The sequence below is a fragment of the Helicoverpa zea genome, chromosome 5 (assembly GCF_022581195.2).
Source record: "Helicoverpa zea isolate HzStark_Cry1AcR chromosome 5, ilHelZeax1.1, whole genome shotgun sequence".
Classification (NCBI taxonomy): Eukaryota; Metazoa; Arthropoda; class Insecta; order Lepidoptera; family Noctuidae; genus Helicoverpa; species Helicoverpa zea.
Genome location: NC_061456.1, coordinates 3,610,342 through 3,637,277, shown reverse-complemented (window position 1 = coordinate 3,637,277; position 26,936 = coordinate 3,610,342). Strand labels below are relative to the sequence as shown.

The 26,936-nt window shown below is 36.1% G+C and overlaps 2 protein-coding genes across 2 annotated transcripts in view; one reads left to right on the top strand and one right to left on the bottom strand.

Moving 5' to 3' along the window:
• Positions 1–6,054, bottom strand: part of LOC124630759 (calcyphosin-like protein) — a 57,152-nt gene extending 51,098 nt beyond the window's left edge. The window contains exon 1 of the mRNA XM_047164741.1: positions 5,969–6,054. Coding sequence (XP_047020697.1) covers positions 5,969–6,047 — 79 coding nt within the window. The 5' untranslated portion in view covers positions 6,048–6,054. The remainder of the gene's footprint in view (positions 1–5,968) is intronic.
• The window catches only part of LOC124630761 (protocadherin-like wing polarity protein stan), a 171,146-nt gene that overhangs the window by 22,990 nt on the left and 121,220 nt on the right, over positions 1–26,936 (top strand). Inside the window, exon 2 of the mRNA XM_047164745.1 lies at positions 9,299–9,334. The gene's annotated coding sequence lies outside the window, so the exon portion shown is untranslated. The remainder of the gene's footprint in view (positions 1–9,298; positions 9,335–26,936) is intronic.

Sequence of the window (26,936 nt, the reverse complement as noted above, 5' to 3'; positions counted from 1 at the left end):
CTTTTTATCCGGGTTCGTGCAGAGGTTCCCACGGGATGCGGGTGAAACTGCTGGCAGAAGCTAGTTACACTATAAAAATATAAGGTTTCAATACTATACTTTTTAAACATACATACTTTTTTCTTATAATAATAAGTTTTATTCCCGACAAAACAATACTATTTAACATTGTGGCGAGAATCTGCGGCATATTGCCACAACAGTGCCATACCTACGTGCCGTTCGTTGCTGCTGAATGCTTAACTCTGTTTGTTTATTATATTCTGTTATTGTGAAATAGCCTAGAATAAGAATATAACTAATTTACTACAATTCATTTCTGAACACTTAAAATTAAATAACTTACCTATTATTTAGATTTGCATGCCTTCGTGTCACAGTATAAAAATGTCTTTGTCAAAAAAAAATAAAAACAACTGCAACCAATCCTATTCGAAATTAGAGGTAAAATACATGAATAAAAGTCGAAACTTAACCGTTCAATGATTCGTCACAATATTCGCATTATAAACAAAGCTTCTGTGTACTGGCCAGCGAAACGTTTAAATCCTTAAAACATTAGGCTCACCGTCCTAATCCTACCTATTCCTGTTTGTTCCCGATTCTCTAACAAAGAGTTGTGTGGGCCCGGACGATAAAATTTATAAAATTTATGGCAGGGGATTACGTGAGCGCGTGAAGGGTTGATGGTGAACGCATTAGAAATACATTAGTGTCGGAAACTATGGAACTGTGATGTTATTAAAAGTAATGGGTTTGGTTTTTAATTATTTGACTTTTAAACCTTTTTGTTGTTATTAAATTCTACTCCAACAATAATTGCAGCGACATATTAATGCACAAACAAGTTTTCAGCTTTTAGTTTTCGAAGTCAAATTACGAACTAAAAGATTCAAATATTCTCATACTTATGACTTCGCCAAGCCTTTCTACACACTAAAACATAAAATAATGCCTCAAACTTTGTTATTAAATTACATTCATTCCATTACCCTGGCACTTGGAGCGGTACTTAATTTTCGGCCTAACCCCCGAAATCTAGGCATTTGTATAATGTAGGCAGTTTGCAACAATCCCTAAAGCCTAAGATTAGGGTCACGTTTGTAAAACTAAGTTAGACGATGCGTGGAATAATTTAGATTTTATGTTGTTTGTTTAGATGATCCCTCGAGATGGTAGTTTCTTCGGTTGACTTACTAATGACCGTTCTTGAGACCCTTACTAATATCACTACGTTTTATAAAACAAACTTGTCCTGCGCGTATGTCTGTTCGTGATCAACTATTGAACTACGGTATTCACCATCATTCACGAGGAAGATTTGCCTATCTATATAAAGCTGGGGCAACGCTATCAAATGACTAAGTACCTAATCACATTGAATGAACATTTCAAATTATGGCAGGTACTAAACATACAAAGGATGAACAAAAAACTATTTTATCCGGTTGCGCTGATTTCTCAGGATGCAGATGGTAAACCCACAAAACCGTAGAAAGAAAAAAAGTCAAAGTACTACCTCAATTTTAAAGGATATCTTAAGTTACAGTACAAATACTTTCTGCCAAGGAGGTGCCAAGCCTGGGTGTGCCGGACGTAATCATTTAAGCATTATCCCCGTTCCTAGAACATTCCTCAGCTTTACCGACAAATAAAAAGCAATAAGCATTTCCTTCACTCGTTACTAGTGTTTTACCGAGGTTTCTTTCTCCTCCTGGAATGTGTATATTTTCCTAAGACAAAGTTATTTATCCTGAGTAGAAATATGATCTGTCTTTTTGCCAAGTTACTCTCAAATCGGTTTCTGTCAGGAATTTTTGTGTTTATGAACTACCGTATAAAGATAGTCAGATTGTACTTCTTGCTTTGTTCCTAATTTAGCGTCTGTGCAGTATTGCTTAGTTTACTATAATGACTAAAAATATATATTATTTTCTTTAGCCAGCGGTCTCACTACAATAACCCGCGAATCTGGATACAGGGTCACCTAAGGCCTTTCTCTATATATAAACTTTCTATCCAAAACTAAAACAGAATTCAAATTGGTTGGGGACTTTCTGGAGCTTCACTCGATCAAACAAACACACTTCACCTGTATAATATTAATATACTCATTTTAAAATAGGTACTCTTGGAAACTGTCTACGGTCCTTCACATGCCTTCATACATCCTTGTTCTAATAGAGAGATGTCAAGTTAATTTGTGGGCTCGTGCATTGACCTCACAATGTCTTTGATGCGGTCGCGTGGCTGAAAGGTGTCTAGCATTGCTAATTACTTTAGTGTTCGACTAATTCACTTATGAATTTGAGATAACGTGAACACTGACTTGTTGGCATGTTGCTGTAGTTACAGAAGATGATGGTTTATTTTCGTGTACTTAGGTATTTCTTTTTTCGTAAAGAGTGGTCTTTAAATTAAATTTAAATGTCTTGGAAATTTACCAGAATTAAGCAGTCAATACATAGTGCTCTTAAAATAGTGGTACTACATAGAGGTTTTTTCAAGTTTCGTTATATCAATTCATAGTTATCTTTTAAAGCTTAAAACATTAATGGAAATGAATTAAAATTTAACGCACCAAATACATAGTCATCACACTGACCACTATCTCTACAGATTGGAGTCATTCCATCCAGAACCGACCCATAACTTTTAAATGTATTGAAACTTGACACAGAAATAAAAGTAAAAGATACGTAGAACTTTAATTATATTTCTAAACGTATATATTTAAAGCTACCCAATATTCATAGCTCATTTATAACGATCTAAACGTTCCTGTATCACGTGAAATCGGTTCTGGTCTGTAATTAACTTTGATTTGGGTGCGAATACGGGTAAAAAATGTTTACCTGGAAGTTGGAACATTGGAAGATTAAAAGAGACTATTTTTTGTTACACAAGAGTTATGGTGCGAAACAAAATGTCATTATAATTTTTATATGATCACGAAAGCTGAGAAATGATTTTTTTTTAAAGAAAACTCTTTTTTTAATCCCATAAGTACAAGATATAAAATGTAGTGATTCAATCAAAAAGTCGTTTTTTCATTTCAAAACAGGTGAAACAAATCAGCCCTCACTATCATTTGGATCGGACTTAAATGTCCAGTTCCCATAAGCAAGACGTCACTAGTATAAATAAGCTTACAATTAGTGTCACAGAACTCATACGCATCGTATAATCCCGATTATGATAGCCACAACAAACCTTTGACAAAATAAAAGTAAAGATACTTATCTTTACCTTTGGACATTTATCGTGTCCACCTGGCTCTAAGACCCACAGTAATGAGTTCGTAAAACTTATCTTTATCACTTAAACCTATCTAAATTATCTTTATTACATCTACGGATCTATTCAACTGCGTCTGATGCACCCCGACTGCATCAAAGTCAATATGTTATTATGTGAACCATTAAATTATCTTTTATTTTGTACCCAATAATTACAAAAGAATGTACGGCCGGACGCGCCAACGCTGCTTTATGAAAAAGAAACATAAATTAAAGGTGCTAAGGTAAAAAATGAATTGTATTAGTTGAATCAATTATAAGGCCATCTTCGTGCCGTGGATAAACTGGTTCTGGATCAGCCTCGCAATGGATTGGACTAGCTACCGCTGGACTACTTTTTTGAACGAAATATTTTCATTAATTACTCCGTACTCCTCTGTGACTGTTTGATTAAAAACTCGAACCTTTAAGATTAGTATAAAGTAAACAGCCGCTAAGATAAAGAAGATAGATTGGTTCTACAGGTATCATTAATCTTTTGATTAATTTCGTGTGTAAACTTCTGTATTTGACTTTAACTAAATGAGTTTTCAGCTTCACTTCATAAATATAAAATAAGAATCTATTTAAGATATTTTAAAAACTTAACTTCTCTATAAGAAACTACACCATAGCGAAAAAGAACAATCATTTTTAAAAGTTTTAATTAAAAGCCTACTATTTTTAAACAGCAGCAAACAACATTGGTAATTCTATCTAAGTTTTGTTCAAATGAATTTTGGAATAGCATCCCGGTTTTGGCGAAGTTTCACATTACGGACAGCGATCCTCCCGCGCTCGTAAAGCTTGTGGGGTCCGCCGTGGCACAATTTATTTGGCGTTAGACCTACACAGTTTTTACGAAGCTCAGCCTCAGGCGAACAACCCTTTTCGCAATAACGAACTTGTGCATTGAGGAATAGAGGGAGAGTTAAATATTTCTCTCTATCAAAGGCTATGGTGCTTGCAAATAAGGAAGTCAATGGGTGAGGTTACCTCACCCTCTTTCAATACAATTTTCATCGAGTTTTTTATAGTCCTTTCGACTTAAGGTTGTTTGCAGACGGATTGCAAACGTGTGGTTATTTCTATATTGCTGTTTTGTTGTTTGAATACTCAAGGTTTATTAAGGATTACGTTCAATTTCTGATACTATGATGATCTACAGTTTTGGCCGGTCATTATTGGTTTCATGTCGTGTGAGTGATGTCGGTTCGTACTGGTGTGTACCAAATTACTTCCAATACAATTTTATGGTAGACGAATTTACATGATTTGACACGGTCACCTTTCAATCATTGGCCTCATCATGTTGAATCAAAATAAGTAGCTTTGCAATAAAAAATACTGTTTGGCTCAGGTATTTACAATGCGCACAATCTCTTTAATATTATTATTACTACCACGATTTCATAAAATATGTTAGTAGAATGCGAATTTAGCTACAATATAGCCACATATTGGATTTAACTGAGCAATTCTTGAGTCATTACTTCGCCATTACCAATTGCTAGCATTGTGAATACCGTTAAGCAATTCAGGCTACTATTTATAAAGTGAAGACTCGCGTGTGAAGATTGTATCGTTTTTCTACCTCTGATTGTTTAGATTTAAATTGGTACAATTTAGATCTTATTTCTCTATTCTATTGCCTAGGCTGTCGACGCGCTGTCGTTCTTTTTTTTTATTCACTTCATCTTTGAGTACCTACTTACTGTACGAGAAATAATATTTGATGAGACGTTCATGTTAATTAAAATCTAGATTAATACAATAATAAATAACCATATTAGGTACATGTTTTGTCATAACAACTGTTGTTGTTCGAGTGTCCACTTAAAATTATATTTTTACTTTCATCAACCCACATTATTCAATACCTATCAATTTACCTAGATCAAATAAATGTAGGTACATATTCAAAAGAATGTCCAGGTAAGTCCTCTGGCAAGCGTTTCTGTTTCACGTGAAACCCCGCGATATTTATAGACTATACGCGTTTTAGCATCGATCCCGACTCCTTGCCGGGTCCTTGCATGGCTCCCTTTATACCATTGAACTTTGGATTTACATTGTATTCTGTATCAGCTTCATGTGGTTAAAGAACTAAGAATTTTGGAAAATGTGCTCTTTCTAGACGATAGCAATTTACATTTACTTTAAGTGCTTACTTTAAAGTCTTAAGTCTGAATAGTGATTCATTAACTTTTAAACTTGGAGGCTAATATCCCACTATATAGAACTTCTTCCAGTGAAAATTGATGTCGGAATGGTCACGTCAGTCCCATGTCGGGCGTCGACTATCCAATCACAAGCCAGGCAGCCCTCAGACGAGATGAGCCTTCGCAGAAACTTGGATGAGGCGTGCTGAATAATAATATCGTACGCAATTTATGATACCAATCACATGCGCCAGACAAACTTCGTATATTATTTTAGATTGATATAATAGTACAGAGGTGTATAACATGTACGTTGTAAATCGTTTAATCATCACATTTTATTGCTTGTTCTTTGTCTAAACAAAATTGATTCGCATTGGTACGAATGTTTCTATTTACACTTTTACATTCAAACAGGCATTTGTTTCTGCGTCTAACCCTTTCCCATTTCACCGAATCAGTTTCTTGACAACAAAAGTACTCGATCCTTTTGTTCTTATCCTACGTTGTGTATATTGAAACACTTACGATCGCTGGGCGTCGGCGGCGCAGCGACGCACCATCCTAGAGCTCCAACGAATAACACAGTAACTGTTAGCAAAGCCATTTCTGCACTACTTACAGTAATTTAGTCTATCAGGTTTATATAGTTGACCGTGAACGCCCACCGTCCATCATTAACTTCATACGACACGGCCTTGGCAATTGAATAATCGTATCTGTCGTCCTATTGAAATCTGTGACATTGTGTTACAGTGCATGTACGTCTGCCGGGGCCTTTGTTTCACCAATTGTTGTTGGTTTATCATTACTATTAATGTTATCATCGGAAGCTACTGTTCTTGTTTTCCTGTTAGGTGTATTATGTGTCGATTAACCGTAAGGTCCTTGATAAGAGTCAGGGTCGGCTGTTGAGATTGTTTTGTTTCTACTGTTATCTTTTGCATTAATTGCATTCTTGTCAGTTACTTGTATTTTATGTAATTGGTTCTTTACTTAAATAGTCTTGTATTCATTCTTTGTTTTGATAAGTGTAAGTAATACGCACTTTCCTACAAACATATTGCGTTGTTTTGTAGCTATATAAAGTCAATAAATCAAGTCTTTTGTATGTTTAGAAACGGATGTGGCACTCAAGAAAGATAAATCGAAATACTCACATAGTGTCAATGTCTTCGTTTCAATTTTATATTCATTGAATATTCTTATTGCGTTAGTCGTTTATGATACGAAGTTCAAGGCAAGTCTTACTACTTGCCATAGTTTTGTTAGCATTTTTTTCTGTAATAAATATAACTTTGTCTTTTTCATTACAATTCTTGTTTTTTAAGTGTTTGAAGCAAGCAGTACGCTATGGAGATAGATACATGTTCACTTGGAAAATTAAATCTACAAAAATAACTAGCAATTTTCGTATTTTTGTTTTCCTATTCCTAATTATCAAAGTTCCTCTTTGTTCAACAGTTTATTACCTTGTAGTAACGGCTGGTTCCGCGTAAATCGATACAAATGCGTTGCCGACCGTCTTTTGTTAGGGGATGTTACCCCTAAGTGCATGCCACCCTTACTGCACGGTGGTTACAGCGCTTTTTGTGATGCAAAGCGCTTTACAGCTCAGTTTTTTTGGACAAATATTCTGCTATTGAGATTAATAGAGGTGTTGTCGTAGTTTTTGTTGGTTGTCAGCAGTCTTTTGTTATTTAAGTCTTGCTTTGCTTTCTTATTAAGTAGACACACGTGTATCATTCAAATGAAAACACGTTTTCTTAAAAGCAGCTTATTTCATTCACAATAATATATTATGTTCTTACATTTCTTAAGAAATCATACTAAAAATAACTTAACGCCTTATAATGTTTACGCGAAAACACTTCAAAGCTTATCTGTCTCGATAACCACTTATAGTAAGGTAAGGTGAACATAAAATGTTGTGAAATACAACACTCGTTCGGCGTCTGCGCTTGAATTGTAAAGTCATTTTCTTATTGGCGCCAAGCTTAAGTGTTAATACCTATTCTAGTGTTTGTATAGTAGTTGTGCAAAATTATTGTAGCAATAAATTGTGGTAGTTAATGCACAGTCAGGTTTCCTAGTAACCTTTTACCAGGAAACCTGACACTGTGATTGTATGTGATTGGCAGATGCCTTCATCTTCCAATACTTTTATTATGACAGGCATTGTGTGTTTTGACTAGATCGAAATGTTACAGGATGTAATGATATTGAAAGTTAATTCATATTTTATGTACTGTAGGAAATAAGTATTGAAGCGGACATTATCGATCGTTATTAATCAGAGTGCCCAAACTTTAACAACAGCAAGTTTCACAATGACTAGCGAATTTTAAGATGGCCGCCATCAAAGTTGCTTTCCAATTTACTTAAGGTACAATATATTTTTGTTTTCTCGCCAGACATCTTTCTGCAGTTAAGCGTAAACTTGGCTCATAATTCTGTCGTACAACGGAAACTCTTTACAAGTTAAACTGGATGTTTTCAGTGGAGTTCCCGAAGAGTTTTTGTACGTTTTACGACTGAGCATCCGGCACTGGCCATGACTCACTGAATGATGTAGGATCTTGTCATGTCGGCAAACATGCTCTCCGCTCGGAATAAGGAATTATTCGGGATGAAACCTTTCCGAATGCGAAAGTTAAACTCGTCTACCTTTTCAAAGCGAGTGATTTTTAATAGGATTGTTCAGAGAGTGTATTTTTTCGGCATTGTGGTAACGGCTCCTGAATAATAAAGCGTAAATAATTAGATTTATAAGCAAAAGTCACAACACCTTAATTTCAACGTCACAACACGGTACGGTAATTAAGACCCCTCAGCATAAATCTGAGTCGGTAGCTGCTTTCAAAGGCAAGAAAAATCTACGCAGTCCGGGGTACAAAAGTGCCTGAGGCGTTAATTTGCCCCAGTGCACCCCTGCTGAACATCGCGCTAATCTCATTAGCGTCCCGCGGGTGCATTCGCTCAAATGGACCCCCCACGCCTGACGATTTGACAAAAGACATCCGGAACATCTAGTTTGACGACTATGCCGACTGAGTTGGTCTGAACCTGACTAAATGCGATTATAGGGTGAAGTCGGTGAGCAAAAGGATTTAAATTATTTGAAGTGAAGGTTGCGTGCTTTTCACTGAAATCATTAGGGAGTCTACGTTTATGCCCTCGCATGTAATGTATCTTTGTGTGCATATAGAATCCTGTCATCTTTAATGACGACCTACATCATCATATACCTGTTCTTTTTTAATAAATTGTCTCTACATATCAAAAAATGATAAAGAGATTTCGCAGAATATGTATCCCTCTTACCACTTACTCTTACCACAAATAAAATCCTAAGGAATGAGTTCGTAATTCCAAATTACAATTTTGTCAAGCAGTCGTGTGAAGGGTAAAATAAGTTGTAGCTTAATATGAATTATGAACTTGCGAACTCGATTCCAAGTTAGGAGCTACATGAACTATGAATCATAGTTGACAGCTACATGTGTGAAAATGTAAGGCTTTATAGTATACAGATATAGCAAGAACTTTCCAAAGCCGTCAGGCAGTTTGTCAAGTCTGAATTTGTGTAAAACTTATAAATTCGATTATTGAACGGGAGAGGCTCGTACTACTTCGGAATTTAAATGAGTTTATCGAGATTTTTCTAAACAACTTCCACGATTCATGGTAGAGAGTCGGAATTATTTATTGTTTTCTTGATTCCATGGAATGGAACTTGATTTTTAAATTAAATTGAGTTTTTGGAATGCGGAAAATATTTCGTGGATTCGATGGATACCTATTTCCCCCTTAATTTCTGTCTGAACTTATTTAACCAAACTTTTGTTTTTGTTGCAGGTCTTCATCAAAACAGCCAAAGTATTTACAAAAAAAGTAAGTTTTGGTAAATAAATTAAAAATAACAATTAACACGTCACGATACAGCGCTCATACATCAAAACCGAGTCCCACGTTGGGCGCCAATAACTCAGCAATCAAATGAATGTTAGCGCGAATGCTGTATTAATGTGATTCTGATGCTAAACTATTCGTATTTACAAAGCAATTAATTGTTAGTTTAACGGAGATGGTATAAACTTGGATTTATATTGCTTAGCATTCCTAGTCAAACAAATATTTGATTATAATCCAATCACAGAATATGTGAGATTGGCAAAAACGTTTATTACATAGTTAGTAGTCATTGTCAAGAATGTCTAACTACGATATACATAAGGTTATTCCTGTAAGCCTGTCCCATAAACATATCTTAAACAATATTAACGCTATGGGGGTCCTAAGCCCAGGTGGTTATATAGTTCTCCCCGTGTCTAACGATTAGTAGTGGTGGGCCTGTCTGTAGTATATACCCATATCTTACGGATAAGTTATAATTCACGGTATTATATACCAAAGTCATTTGAGAGTTTTTAGTAACCATCTCTAAATAGGATTGTAACTGACCAGTCTCAATGAAGTATTTGTGAACCTCGTTATAAATTGTTAATACTTCCAATTTGAAATATACCTAAGCTAAGCTATTAAAATATCCAAAAGAAGAATGACTGTTTTACACTTGTCTAATAAAATTTTGGCTGCAAAATGAACCATATGTCAACGTCATAATTTGACATTTTTTTAGACAAGGCATAAACTGACGTTTAAAAGTTTTTGTGGTAAGACGGATAGGATCTACCTACTCCCTAATCTACCTACAGGATGATTTGAAACAAATGACTTTCAAATTCCAAATTATTTTGGTAGCTAAGCAAGACCTATGAAACAGAACCCCTTAAACTTATTACCATGTTTATTACTACTTGGTAGCTATAGTTATGGCCCAGTGACTCGCGTCGGTGAGTCATCTACAATTATCGGGTAGCCGGGTCAACTCAGGGTACTTCAGGGGAACCCACCCCAAATCCGAAATTAAAATTCCGAACGTGACGCGGAGATAATAGATGATCAAAAATTTGACTACGTAATGAATATGTAGATTTTATTAGTTATTTAAAAAATGTAATGAGATTCGACAAAAGATTCTGTAGACATGTGTCTTTTTTATCTGATCGTGCGTAAATTGAGCACGTGATCGCCAGTTTTATTGTGCTACCAATTCTTATTATATTGGGATTTGAATTTTCTTGTGAGTTTGCTGCTGTTCAACTATGTATTTACCATAGTGTAGCATGAGTCAGCATTTCTCAAAACAAAAAACTGTTACGATATCAATTCGTGGAAGTTATATTTCGAGTGCCAGACACAACAAAATTAGCATTTTCTAGTAATTCTCCGACTCATAACCTCCAAACATTAAAACGCTACATTTTGGTAACTCTGTCGTCGCCATAAACATTTAATAAGTACTTATCTATGTGGATCTAACTTCGTCTGGTTTAAACAAACGCATACGGCATAAGTCACACGACATGGCGTGCGGGGTGCAAGGGGGGGGGGGGGGGTGGCAATATGGCGACTAATTGCACCGATTCACAACTACCGCCCAACCGTAGAGACATCGCTTGATTGATTATTATTGTCCGTTAGCGATATGGAAATCGCTTAAGCTTTTAGACTATTACAGGACCGCCATTATTGTTCCCCCCAAATTATTATAATTTAGGTCCTCGCTACTAAATAATGGTAAAGAGAGCTATTACGTTTGATATAGAATGTTCGACTTATCAATTAAGGGCCGTAATTGTAGGTCGATATGTTAATATATTCAATCTTCCCTATGCTCACATAAGATATGTTTTGAGTACCAAGACGATTTATGAACCTATGCGTTTTGTAAGTAATAAAACTAAACAGCTACCATTATTTCTAATTACCTACATTTTCTCCCTAAAACATAATTGAAAACAATAAAGCGGATATTCATCTAAAATATTCCATATTGCAAGAAACACAACCACGTCTTCAGAATACAACTGCAGGCGAATAAATCAAAGCAATTCTAAATCGGTGACTAAGCAACATCGACCGACGCTTTATCTTTTCAGACAGTCGGCGCCTTCGCTTAATGTGTTTCCTATTAAACCGTTTAGGCGTATGCTTCATCACTTACGAAGTGCAATGGAGAAAACGAAGCTACATTCATGATAGCTTCTGTAATTAATTTCAATATGTCATTTTGAATTCAGAATTCTATAATTCTTTAGGTAAAGATCTCATTGGAGTCTTTATAATCTGCGTAGGTACCATTATTATCATTCTAATGAAATATAAAAGGCAAGGATCACATTTTTTTTATTCCATAAAAAATCGTTTTTTTTTTATTTTGTCGCCGATAAAAACGAAAAATTTCGATATGTGCACATTATTATAGACTCACTCTGTATTATGAGTTAAGATTTTCACACAGCAAAAATATTTGATCTAACAAAAAAATCTTTTGTTAGTAACAAGCTCCGTACCTATTTATAGAGCTACGAAAAGAACAGAGAAGTATGTGGAGACGCACTATCGCATGCTCGCATACCCAGGCAACGTGCCTCGCATGCTAAACGCCCATTGTCCTTGCTTGAAGAATCTGTTCGTTACATGTTCCAAGAGTATCGATATAACACGACGTGAATTATGATTCACGTGTGAAGATCAATGTGTGGCGGATGCCATGGAAAGATATTGTATAATAAGATTGAAGGTTTTTGTCGTTGGGTAAACCGATTTCGATCTACTGGATTATTAAGTAAAATTTTCGCGTCCCCGTACCTATAGGTAGAAGTTTTCTGTGTCCTATAAGTGGGAACCAAATTATAATTTAATTCTGATAATAACATTAAATACTACTAAAACTTCATAAATATTTTACCACACCTATATCCACACCTATATCGCGCGAAACACCTGAAAACCTACTCGTTAATCCTTAAATCCACACGAAATGAATCCGCGCCCACCGCTTCTATAAGTCTCAACTAATTACCCCAAACACTTTCGGTGAAAAGCCTTAAAGGTCGAAAGCCAAGAGAGTTTTAATAGGAAAGCAAATCCTGATCTAATCCGGATTATACTCCCGGCGAAAGGAAAAATCCTCACGAGGAAGTGTGAGTCTGCAGAGACTTTTTAGAACTTATCGCGTGTGTGTTCTAGACTTTAATTAGACGTCGGCCTGGGACTTACTTCAATTTAGTCTTCGGAACTGGCTTTGGATGTTCTATTTTTAAAAGTTAGAGTGTTCGGTAAACTTGGTTGTGGCGTGTTCATGTTTCTTTTAAGCGGAGTTGACAAGTGACGATGTTCGGAGCGGTGTGTACTCGGCATAAATAAACTAAAGGTGCTGGATGTGTCACTTGGGTAACTTTTCTGGAAACTTGATCATTATGTGTACTTAGATAATATTTAAGGTTCGGCAGGGATTACATTGAAAGAGATATAAATATAAGCAACGGGAGGTAATGTTCTAAGTTTGGCAAAGCCAATAGGATATAAAATAAGCTTTCCTGAACAAACTATCCTAAAACGTAGAGTATAATTAATTGCCTAACAAAAATCGTTCTTTTTAGTCTACACCAAATTCAAACGCACATCCATACTCGACCACATGAGTCTACAGCAGAGGAATCAATCATTACCAATGTGTATTGAAGCGAGAATTTTTCCGCAGCCAAAGTTGAGGGCAAAACTAGGTTTTAATTAATCGTCTGTTAAACGAATTATATTATTCACGGATAGTTGATCAGATTTAATTTGATATACGTTTTGGCTGATGGCGAACTTTAGCGCTGAAAAAGTTCGCATTAATGAATTTTCAAACTTCATTCATATTGCTCGAAGTTATTTAGTTGGTTCATTAAAATATTAGGAAATCATAATTGGATGTTTGTTTGGTTGTTATTAGTTATTAATTCAGACATGAAAGATATGGAAAAAAATATCATTTCAAAAGTACTTTAATCATATTTACGCTAAAATTAAAATATTATTTACATCTCGTGGGCTAACAAGGCCTAAATTAATCTAACTTAATTTCATGAACTGAATATTATTAATAACTAAACCATAAACAAAAACATCGCATTAAGTCCACTCCAGACGCCCCAAAGAGGCGTGTAAAAAATAAACAATGTCTATGAATTTGGAGCAAGTAAATGAGCCGTTGACACATTACTCAACAAAGCCTAGCTATGTTATGAAGAGGGTCGTCAGTTGATTCGTGACATGATGAATACCACACAAAGACTCAGAAATGATCTACGCTAACCCGCCTTGGGAAAAGGATTTTTATGAGCAATCTCTTTAGTTAGCTTATAAGTATATAAGGCGTAAGAATATTAGGTTTCTGGTGTGTCACTGGTATCTTTGACAGTTTTTAGGTGAATGAATCTACATAATGTTTCTGAAGTTTTAGAAACCAGTTTTGTAGAAGTCATTCATAAGACTTCAGCCAGTGACAGCTTTGAGGAGAACTCTACCTTTAAAATAAATTAGCCAGGTTATTAGTCGTTTGATCAGTCTAATAATAGTGTGACATATTAGGGTCCCTGATTCATAAAAAGGACCCAAAAATGAAAAGGCAAAACTAGCAGAAGGTCTTTATGCGCTGGGAACTCCGCTGGTGTGAAAGCGCTCTTAAATAGCTGCAGAATTTAATTGCAAGTAAAATGTCTTCTAAAAGATGTCTCATTGGCATTTAAAGATTTTCATATAACAGCGCCTTAACTCTTGCAGTGACTAATACTAACGGGATGGTGTTTTCGTGCCAACTATGGCGTGCAAACTAACAGATTGCATCTCGTCATTTCAAACTGAAATTGAATAAGAAACAACAGTTTAAGTAGTACATCCCACGCAGTCGTTAGAATCACTGGCGAATGATCAATGATCTTCCATAATGATAGGCCGTAATTGCTTGTAGGAAAGTTCATGGCCAATATAGATATTAAACTTCTTTGTGTAACTTACGACCTCTTTTAAATTAGTCATCGTAGTATGGTTTTTATTTTTTGCGCAGTTTGTATATGATATGACCAAATTGCTGTAACTACATAGGTATATAAGTTAAAATATTAGATGGCCGATAATTCGCGGGGAAATATCGGGCATTTTTTATGCATAGTTCCTTAATCCTTCCAGGAATGCATGTGTGCTTTCATGAATATACATAAGCAGGCCATCAGCAACCTCTTCACAAATTCTGTGTTCCTGGTACCTACTCCAAAAAAAATCTCAAAGCTAAAATCATAATAGCTAAAAAGAATGGCTGTCACTACGCCTGTTTGAGGATAAAATAGCACACGGGACGTTTCCCGGGCAAGTTGCTGAGACAAATATCTCCCCGGTGGCGTATTGTGTTTTCACTACCGTGCTTGGCCACGATTTACGCGTCTATCTACTACAAACTTTCAACTACAACGTTAAAATTTTGAAAGAAAGTTCCCGGAGTTTTGGCCGGTGTAAGTATAATAACCACGTTTAGATATTTTCTTTTATCTGAGTCTGCAAACAGTAACTTTGTTTCTTGCCTTTGTTGTTTTGGAAAAATACGTCAAAACGATAACCGCAGTGATTATGATCTTGGGACTTATGAAGTTGGCATTTGTAATCAAAGAAATTATTAAACTTTCCTTTTGGACTTATTAAATAACTTTGTGTCTTAAATTCGGGAAATTATTTTATGTTTTCCTACTACACCTATTATTACCAGAACTACATACAATATTTCTAAACTATTATGTTTTCATGATTACTATAATCAGTGTCCAGAGCTTTTTTCGTAAAGAAATTCAAAATTGTATGTAGATAACTACCTACACGCTGAACAGTTTTTGGGTTTTTCCATGTGGAATTCCCAATGGCAGCTCGGCGTCCGGATATATAGCCGTTTACGGCACCATTCTAGCTCCATATTGCCTGACAAAATGAAGTTCTATAAAGGCTGAAATTAGCTATTCAGAAAGTACCAAAAATCTTATAAATGCAGTTGTGTTTACGAATGCATTTCTAAATTTCATGTTTTTACTCAGTGGGAGAAAAAGTCTAAACTATTTTGGAGTTAAGTTTTTTAAGGTCTAATCCATGATAAAGTAACTGTCGCGAGTAGCACCACGGTTTCTTACAAACTAGACATAAATGTGAGTATGAGGTAATTAATGCTATGTTCCCGTGAACCGGCGGGGTCGGTAGTTTCCCATGCGTCGAACCGCGACGGTTGCTTGCCCCATTGTATCGATATACACATGGGATATCTCCTGTTAACCAGCTTTGGAGTTTTAAAATAGAAATGCACTACCACTACCTTTATAAAAGCCCTCCAAGAAGGCAGAGATTTTAGGTAATTGAGAAATAGGAAGCCTTTTAGATAACTCTTTGATATCGATGTAAAGTATTACCCTAAGGCACTCCCTCACTTCAACAGCTAGAGCCATCGCCGAAAACTTAATTTTATCTATGAAATTAGTTAAGAGGAAAAAAAACATTAAGATAATATTTGCAGAAGATTATCTATCGAAGGTTATACTGCTTTTTATGTGATTATATACTTGTCGGTCGATTATAAATATGGCGACAGGAAATGCCGATTATGTTAGCTTACCAGCTTGAGCGCTATAAAAAACCTGATAAAATGTAAACTTATGTAACCGAGGCAACCTGTTTGCATCTCCCTAGATATTATGATGTTAGAACCAGTTGTTTAATTATAAAGAATGCATAATTATTATGAAATGTTTTGTTTGCTCAGTCCCACGAGCGTGAGATAGGAAGGAAATGTCTATTGGTCAATAAGGAATGTCACGTTAATAGATGGTTAGAAAGGCGTTATTAGAGGTCTTGACTGCTCAATGATAGTGACTTCTGTTCTCCAACACGACATATTCTAATTATTGACAACCATCACGGAGGGTTCAGTTTCTGAAATAGAAATCTTCTTAAAAAACGAAATTGGGACCAAAAGTATACCTAAGTAAGTATAATCATCGGCAAGGATATTGAGCCCTGACCTTCACCTGCGCAGAAGTGATTTATTGGTTTATTGCCTTAAGTGTACAGTGCGCAAAGCGATCCCCACTTTTCCGCCGAGAGCTCATTATCCGTGCTGATAACTATAGTAGCTTAGCATACAATCGTAAAAGTCACAAGCAATCATACAAAATACCTTTAATACCTAGACGTAATGCCAGTCGCAGATAAATTCTAGGAACTACGGAGATTAGTGGGCACTGATTGTGAAATACTAACACAGCACCAGGTAACACGATAATACCGAACGTCGAGTCTGATAGGATAATCAGCGTCCATGCAGCGTAATAGGCTTTCAGTCCAGCATTACGTGCCTATATTATAACTATACCTGTCGAAACTGTCCTGTGTCCTATTTTGACGTGGTGTATGGACTAGATTAAGTTGTTAATCAGGTGAATGGAATTGTCAGTGCTCATTGTTTTAGGCGGATTAATGCTTTTATTCCGATTGACAACATTTGCTGTCGGATGGAGTTTGAGAGCAAGCTTGGCTTTATTTTCATGTGTGACATACTTAGAAAATAAAATAAGTAGTATTTTAAATACATAAACTGGGATAAATACAGGAAAAAAGTTACTAAAAATTTACGGAATAAAATAAATAAAATAATGATTACTGTCAAAAAAGCAACTTTACATTGTGATAGTTGCCGTTGAGCCACAAACTAAGCACAGCTGAACGTGAACTCTTTAGTAACTCGGTCAAAATTCCATGATCAATCTTCTAAAACAATTATCTGTTGAAGAACCCTCGAAATCTCGTTGTGACAGTCTACTGTGCCAATTACCGAAGTCGAGTAATTGACTCGATTCAAACACTCGGTATTTCAACTTGAAAATAAATTTAAATTTTCTTATTAAAACGTTACGAATTTTAAGAGGCTGAAACTGTGCCAATTAAATCGTCTACTTCCTGAATTTATTAGCAAGTTAGTTAGTTAAGTAGTATTAAGTTTGACCTTTAGGCAGAATTTTACTTTTTGTGTTAGAACATTTTGTTAACTTAATATAATTTCTTGAACATTGGAGAAAATTGTTTTCTGTATACCTGTTTAGTATCGGCAATCTTCATTCTGAATCACCTATACAAAAAGTCACATTACAAAAATCCATATAAGTACTCTATTAGCCTAATTTTTTTTTACACTCGCACGTTCACAACTTTTAGTCCGCCGATATATGGGACTTACAAATCAATATGTGATGCATTATAATGTATGTACATACACTTACATCATTTTATCTCATGCCTTTGGCACAAATATATCTACCTACTTCAATGTTGAGCTACAGCTGTCTTACAGCCACCCATGACAACTATACATAGGTACATCTTATACATAAAACATAATTTAAAGGCAATATACAACCAGATAAATTACCATCCTCACAGCCTTTGCTTTATTATAAACCCTGTGACAAATATTCAGTCCACAGTTGAATGCAACAGAAGTTATGAGTTCCAGTAACATTATCTTAAAACGTGTGCCATTAATGCGTATACCTCGCACTGGTCACTGGTCACATAAGGCACACGAAGCGTGCTTTAACTTCAAACAAGTTGTAGAACAATGTATTGAGTGTGTATTGTAGTGCAGTTGAAGTAAGTTTATGAATTACAAGACTGGAGTTCTAAGTGATGGAAGAGGTAAGCCTGCTTGTGTTATGTTGGATTATAAATGCAGCTGGCGATGTCCTTTTAAACAGGCTGTAATACCAACTAAGTTTCTTTTAATCAATGCTCACTTCTGCTATTAAACTGTCCTTAGGCCTCATCTCTTTTCGAGATCATGTTGTCATTTTATTATATTTGAGAGTAGTTTTCAGAGAAGTAAAAAGTCCTTCAAAGACCTTAAGATTATCTTTAGAAATACTAGCACCACTACTAATAATAAGCTACATTACCTCAACTGCAACAACAACAAAAAAATACATATGCAACACGAGTAACCTCATAAACAGACGTTAAAATTCAGCAAAAAAGCTAGCCAAAAATAGAAATACCGGTTGTACGAAAAACAGTACAATAGTTTACGAAGCCAGTGGTCAGATACCTTGAATCGCTAGTAATTATCCCGCACGCTAGATAGAAACAAAAAGTTTAATGGAATAACGGCCAAAACGGTTTGTGGTCGTGGGTGCTCGACCGAATTCTAGGCGATTTGCGACCGAAAAGACACATTCTAGTGGCGGTTGGTAAATACTTTTTTAATGTATTTTAGTGTTTTAATATGTAGGTTAACCATCGTTACCGGGAAAATTATTTATTGGTTGTTACTGTGAATATCAGTCAATGAATAGATAAGTACTTTATATAGGTACCATATTTTCTATAGAGATATTCAATCTTCTTTAGTATCGTGGGACTGCTAAACATCAAAGTATCCTTATAAAGTATACTAGTACTCGAAGAAACCGCGTAAAACGAATTCCAATAATAGACGTTACTTAAAACGATAGTCTTCCTGTATGACAAAAAATTACTAAACCCGAAACACCAAAGTACAGTTCTAATCAAAACCATTTACAATCTTTCGATACAGAACCATATTCGCTTAAATTGCGGTACAGTCGAGCACAGTGATCAAATATTCAACACATTCTATTAGTGTGGATGTTCGGTTGCCGTGCATATTTCATGAGAATATTACTACCACAGCCATTGATTAACAATCGTGGACATTGCTTATTAACGAGTGACGGTTTGACTTCCAACGGATGGAATTCGAATGTTCGAATGCGATTGTTATTTGTTTTTGATAATCGGTCTTCGAGGATTAGTTTTCTGTGGATTAGCATGTTCACAACAGTGTTATTTATGTGCAGAATATATTTTGAGCTTTATATGTAAGTAGTAGGTACGTATGTTATTTGTATTTTGTTGATGATAACGTTGAGATTTTGAATTAATGGTTTTTCGGTTAGCAATCAAAAATGACATGGAAAATCATGTGCATGGATTAACATTTCTTAATAACTTTACATTATTAATATTGAGAAATACTTTTTTATGTTTGTAACTCTCTGGTAACTAAAAAACTTTTTAATTAAATTACACACACGTTTAAAACCAAAATCATCCCCAATTCTAAACAGATTTCACAGTCTGATGAGGCTTATTATAATACAAAAGTTTAAATTCAAAATTGTCAACGTCCCGATAGGAGCGTTGTCTGCGCGACTGTACGTGTGGCATATAAATGTTCTGATTCTGTATAATGGGACGACGAGCGTGCGGCAGTCATAACATAATGCGCGCGACTGTACATGGTTGCAGACTCTTCAATAATTTATTGGGAAGGGACACCTTGTTGTGGTTAAGCTTACCAACGTGGACAGAACTGCTATATTTCAACCTATAGCTATAGAGAAGGCATCATACGTACAATCCCCTAAGGATTACCTTAAGATATCTCCCGATCCAGCGGCATGTCATGGGAGCTGCACGTAAGCCTGTTGTGGACTGTCGCTGGCTTATGACGATGCTACTATGCATTTGTTTACTTTGAAGTCTTATTTCTGAAGTTTTGTCGTGACCTAAATTCTTCATAACAAGTCTCTAGTCTCTAATTTGTATGTAACTCGCATATGCATTTACATAATAATTTTGTTTCTGATTTTACTCCTCCGAGATCTCTTCAAACTGCATTAACGAGACAGCTCTCTAAAATCACAATGTCCTAGTCAGCCACTAACTTTAACAAACATCTCACAGTACTAGAAACAGTTGCAAAACTAACTGCAACGTTATCATTTGCTTACACAGCACAATGACGAGATTAGACCCTGAACTCTCAAGTCCTAAAGCTTGGTGCAGACTTGGCGTTCCAATGTTCTTGTGGGCAGTTACGCGTACACAGACTTTGAATGCGCTGTGAGGCGGAAATCGGTATGCGTGCTCAAATTTCTTAGGGCTACTGTTGATACTAAACTATCATTCCCGTGTACGCCGCGCAACTGCGTATGTGGACTTAAGGGTGCTTCTACACGGTGCAAGTAGTTGCGCAGGTTATATGCATTTTAAAAATATGCGGATCTGGCGACTCGAGCATGTACCAAAGCAGGCTACCCACCCGCGTGCACGCGGGTCACTTGCGCATGTTAACGTACTCCAGCTACATGTACCGTGTAGAAGGACCCTCAAGGCGCCCAGTCTGTACAAAGCCTTACAATGCAAGTCTCAAGATGCACAATTTAATAAACAGAACAATCTGGAAGTTGTGGAACTGGGCTAAACATTGGGTAACTCAGTTAGGCCGGTCGAGTGCACGACGAACTAGTTTTGTTGTGATCTCTGATGGAAGCGAGATTGTGCGCCTGTTGGTACAATGTGACAGTGTCTTCAGTAGTTTAGGTTCTGTAGCTTTGCAGAGAAGAACAGCTTTTGAGTTCGTAGAGCTTGTGTGCTTTTTTGTTTCATTGTAATTGTATTTTTGCTAAATATTTAAGTACGAATAGGAGAAATGGAACAAAAGAATATATACGAATATTGATAATAGAAATATTATGCTGTCCAATAAGGCTTAATTACGAAATGGTTTTTGCATATTATTTATAAAATCACTAGACGTTCTTTCTGATGGTATGTTCACAAATGCATGTACATAGGACCCTAAGCACATTGATTTCTCTTGCAACCACTAACCACAACGCAACATTCCTTTCAACACATACAACAATAGCAAAACTTACGTAATTCTCAAAACTTTCATTGTTATATCTCAAAATAGACTGAATATACTTCACAAAACCGTTGATAGATATCACTCAAGTCTCTCGAAGTTGTCTCGGAATAGCAGACAGACTTGTTTTACTATTCTCGAAATGAGACAACAATGTTGACATTCCGACAAGTTTGTTTGTCAATCTGTCGGTAGCAGTTACGAATGAGTTGGTCACAGGAATAAGTGTTGTTAAAATAAATGGACTGAAGTTGAAACTAGAATTGTTTGAAGTGACGGATAAGTTGTAAAACAATTAGGCACCCATTTGGAGGTAATACAAGACTTTTTCCACGCATGGTCAATTTCCAAATGATCATTGAACATTATGACGTCAATCTGCTTACAAAAAAGAAAGCATAATCCCATAACACAGAGCTAACAACATGAAGAAAAGGCAACAATGGTATTGTGTGGCGTGACGCCTCAATAAGCGCAACCCTTGTCACACCTGTCACGATATAATAGGATGTTTCATGCTCCATTGATTTGTATCGCTAAAATAATCCTCAAAATATTTACATTACAACCATCCTTTTTCTGATCGAACCGGTTAACCGCTTCATTTAATATGTGGTATCTTGCATCGTTTGCAAAAGTGTTACGGCGAATTAATTGCCGTATCTGGATGCAAATTAAGATTTTTTTCAATTTTATTTCACATTTTAACGACTTTTGATGGTTTGCTGGTAGCGGTTAGGTTTCTTATTTTTAATTTTAATTTGTGTTTTAATTAGGTTGAGTCGATTTTGCATGAGATTACGACAATGTAAGTAACATTGTCAATAAATAATGTATATCTGGTTTTTATAACTCTATCTTTTTAAACAATATTTAACTCTAAATACATTCTCGTATTAAAAATATCCTCTTTTATAAACCGAGACAGATATACAAGGTCTGAACCTAAAATTGGAACTACTAGTTTATTTCTAAGTCTACGCTGCTAGCTCAGTGATGTGGCGGTGTAGTGGCAACCCCTACTTGGCAAGCCGCTTATGTCCTCCCGGCGAAATTTGCACAAACTTGAAAATTTAATGAATAAGACTTCATGTAAGGACCTTACCATGTCATGCCTAGGAAGGAATAGTTTCGACGCGAAAAAGAGATAGTGCTACACGTTGTACGTAGCTCTGTTTCACTCTTTTACTTGAACAGTGATAGCTAATACATATCGTGGTACGTTCCTCAGTCTGTGGGAGCCGTTATCTTCATTTTAAGCCTTTGAATATCTCTTGAAGAAGTTTGTGTGTCTTGGTTTGTCTTAATTTGACTAATGAGTGGTTATATCGTAGTGAGGGCAAGTGGATTAATTTATATTTGTATTAGTACGTTTATATTGTATTTAGGAGGGAGGTTAGGAAGATTTTGTAAGTTTCCCATGTCTTAGGAGGCACCATTAAATATTAGTACATTATAAAACTTTAATATTGCCACTATTATATAGGGACAATTTCGGAAATTGGTTTGTGTTACTTATTTGATCAACCGGTACAAGAAACAAGCCTTACTACGTCTTTACAATGTACGTATATCTATATCCCTTACTCCTTTAGCTCTTTCCTAGCATACCTAACATTATTCAGTTGGTTCCTAAAATACACTTTTAAAAGCGTGTAAGACGAGTTCCCATTTTGTTCCTGACATTAATAATTCAAATTCTACTTTTAGATACATTCGTTATAATGACATTTTACGTGTATGTAAAGTACTAATTGGAATAAGAGAAAGTGAGCTTTGATGTGCTGCGGTGACTTATAAATTATGTTGAGTCATTGAAATATTAATGCTTTGGTAGAATATTAATTAATTCAATATTAAACGCTTTCATATGCCTCCTGTTCATTTGGTTTGTTTGATTATGTTATAGTGAGTTCAGGATAGAGAACCCGTTTTTCGAACTGCTTGGATGATCAGTCCATTTTGTTAATCCTTTTTCTGTACTAAAATAGGAACCTCTTTAAAGTAAACTGTAATAAAAGTAAAACTAAATATGTATGGTTGGCCGAGGTATTTAACCGAAGAAGCCGATAATTCAAAATCCTTTGTTTTATTATATTCTATATTCTTTATTGCACACTTAACAATACCTACACATAAAAAGAATAGAGACAGTTTATGTACAATGGCGAGCTTAACCCAGAATTGGGGTTTTATCCACATTTTCCTCTAAAACAACTGACGAAGAAGAGCATTCTACATCATCACGTTGTCTTCATTAATTTAAATTATACGTATTGAGCTTGATTCGGTTCAATGGAAGTAAGATGAATGGAATTTATAAAATACTCGTGGTTCAGAAGTTGCGAGCACGCACAAAGGAACTGGTTCTAAACTGTGTATGCTAATGAATGATCTGTCCTTTTAAGGCCTATAATCGTATATCTAGAAAAAAAATTGTTGTGGCTAGCAAAAGCTAAGTTATCTCGTATTTGAATAAAGATTTGATGCTCATGTAAAATGGGATAAATCTATACTAATATTATAAAGAGGAAAACTTTGTTTGTTTGGTTGTAATGGATCGATTTTAAATATTCTTTCACCATTAGAAAGCGAGTTATCTGCGAGTAACATAGGCTATATTTTATCCCGGTGCGGGCAGTAGCTCCCACGGGACGCGGGTGAAATCGCGGGAAAACGGCTAGTCTAGGAATAAATTCATTGTAGGGAACAAAAGCGAAGTTATCTCGTATTTGAATATAGATTTAGGCTTATGTAAAATGTGATAAATATATGATATTTTTCGTGACAGTAAAATACAGTGCTCTCAAAACAGGAAATAGTAATCTGTGCTTTTGTTGCAAATAAAATTTGTAGAGTGACATTCCCATGCTGTGGGTACAGCGGAAAAGAGTGTCAGACTTTTACTGCTTCAAACTTTGTTCCTTTTGGAGCCCTTTGAATACCCCTCTCAAACCCCCGTATTAGGTATCTTGGATCCTTGATTGAATTTTAAAGACCAAAATGAATACACTTATTTTAGGAACATTTGGTTAACTGTTCGTTCTATCGAAAAAGAAATACATATGTGTTTTAAAAAAACTTGTTTAAAATCTATACATATAATAAATCTGTAAAAAAACTGTGTCTGTACATTGAATATATTTAAAAAATAATTATTGGGTGGGGTTTAGAAACAGTAATGGAGCACAAATCCAAAAAAAAAAATCTGTCTGTATGTCTGTATGTCTGTATGTCTGTATGTCTGTTTGTTTGTACACGCTAATCTTCGGAACTACTGGACGGATTTCAATGATTTTTTCTTTGTTGTATCAGTATTAAGCCTGGTCAACATATAGGCTATAATTTATCTTCGAAACTTGAAGACCTGATGCAGAACACCAACAGATCAACAAAACTATAAGAGATACAAAAATGGTGCCATAGCAAAAATTGTTTCATGTGATGAGCATTTTCAGCTGAGATAATAAATTTTAAGATCTGGAACACCTGATGTGGAACCCCAAGAGCCCAGCTTCTCTGTACCATATACAGGTATGACGTTTTAGCAAAAGTTGTTCAACTTGATAAGCACTTTCTATTGACTTATACAAATTGAAGATCTAAAAACCTGATGTGGAACTCCAGGGGCCCAGCTAGACTATAGCATATAGAGGTGTGACGTTTTAGCAAAAGTTGTTCAATCTGATAAGCACTTTCTGTTGACTTATAAAAGTTGAAGATGTAAAACACCTGATGTGGAACCCCAGGAGCCCAGCTAGACTATAGCATATAAAGATATGACGTTTTTGCAAAAGTGGTTCAATCTAATAAGCACTCTCTATTGACGTATATACATCGAAGATCTGGAACACCTGATGTGGAACTTCAAGAGCAATACTACACTTGAAATGTATAGAAACGAATGTTATGAAATAGTTATGGTGACACAAAACCGACGATTATCCCTTTATACACTATAGAAATGAACCCAAGGACAATCCCCGGTGGACGTCGTTAAAAAAAAAGACAATCCCCGGTTCTGTGCTATACCATTGCTAACTGTGGATGAAAACTACTTGGGCTATTGTGATGGGATGCTAATGGACTAGGAATGGGGAAACTACGGGAACTATGGCACCTGCCGATGACAATGTATTAGATACATGTAAAAATTGTAGGTGGAGACTTCGCCAGCTCACTTACTGGGCCGCCGGGAATCAGTCACTGAATAGCAACAAGAGGGCAACAGGGACACATGAGCGGCTGAAGTGTGAGAATACCTCGGCGGATTTTAAACGCAGATTACGCGCTCCCTGTGGGTCACTTACCACGAGGCACCTATCCTCCGAGCAGGGCTACTAACCCTGCTCTAGCGACTCCACTCTGGACGGCCAAGCCAAGCCAGAGGTGTGAGACTTACCCCCGTCATGGTTCACTCCGACCGGCCGGAGATGGGGGACAGTATACTCTCCCTGGAGAACTCAGTAGATATAGCCCCGCGGGGTAGCTACTCCCCGTCATCAGCCTCAGATGTCCTGCGGTGCTTATATCTCATTATTATTGTCGTTATTGTCTCAAGAGCCTTTGTCCCAATTATGTTAGAGTCGACTTCCAGTCACGATGCAACTGAGTACCAGTGTTTTACAAGGAGCGAGTGCCTATCTGAGCTCCACAACCCGGTTACCCGCTCAACCCAACACCCCTTGGTAAAACTGGTCAGACTTACTGGCATCTGACTACCCATAACGACTGCCAAGAATGTTCAATGACAGCCGGAACCTACAGTTTAACATCCCCTCCAAATAACGGTCATTGGTATCCAAAATATACGTAGAAAGTACGTACGAACTTAGAAAAGTTGCATTGGCAGGTACTTGCCAGACCTGGAATCAAAGACGTATGCTCATACCTGAGAGATTGGTTCTTTACCCACTAAACCACCACGACTTGGTGGTTTAGTGGGTAAAGAACCAATCTTTCCAAACCAAGATTGGTGGAACTGTTTCGTGAAATAGTAAATGTAGACGTTTCAGGATATATTGAAGATCTGTATCGAATTGGAAGACCTGATGGATCTAAGAACCGACCACTTGTCATCGAGTTCATTAGCAAGAGAATGGCAAAATATATTGTAAACAATAGAACTTTCTTCCAAGGAACTGGATTATTCATTTCAGAATTTTTAGATAAAAATGAACGAAAGTATAGGGCACACATGCGAGAAGAACTAATAACGGCTAGAAGAAACGGATCGCACGCAGTCATCAGAAATAACAAACTATACATAAACGGAAAATTATTTAAAATGGATAACAATGTAAACGACTACACACAAAATACACAAGAAAATGAAGTAACATACAACAACACAACGCAACCCTGCACTATAAACGACGAGGCTTATGAAACAGAAAACCAGACATTTCGTAAACAACGAACAATCCTTTAAACTATTGTTCCAAAATATCCAAAGTCTAAACAACAAACAAGACATACTTGAAGTATTTATAGACGAACATCCATCATACAAAGCTATATGCCTTTCAGAAACATGGCTAACTCAAGAAAGACTAGACCTCATACAATTTAGTGGATATAAATTTGCTTCATCCTTTTGTCGCAGTACAAGAACCGGGGGCGGCGTATGCATACTACTACAAGACTACATTGAAAGCATACAGAGGAACGATATCATCAATATGTCTACAGAATATGTAATAGAAATGTGCGCCGCAGAATTACCTAAAGAAAACTTGTTAATTATAATTATGTACTGGAATAGGAGAGAGGAGGAAGTATTCTATAAAAAACTAAAACAACTGCTTAAATATATAAATAAAAAATACAACAAATTAAACGTAATAA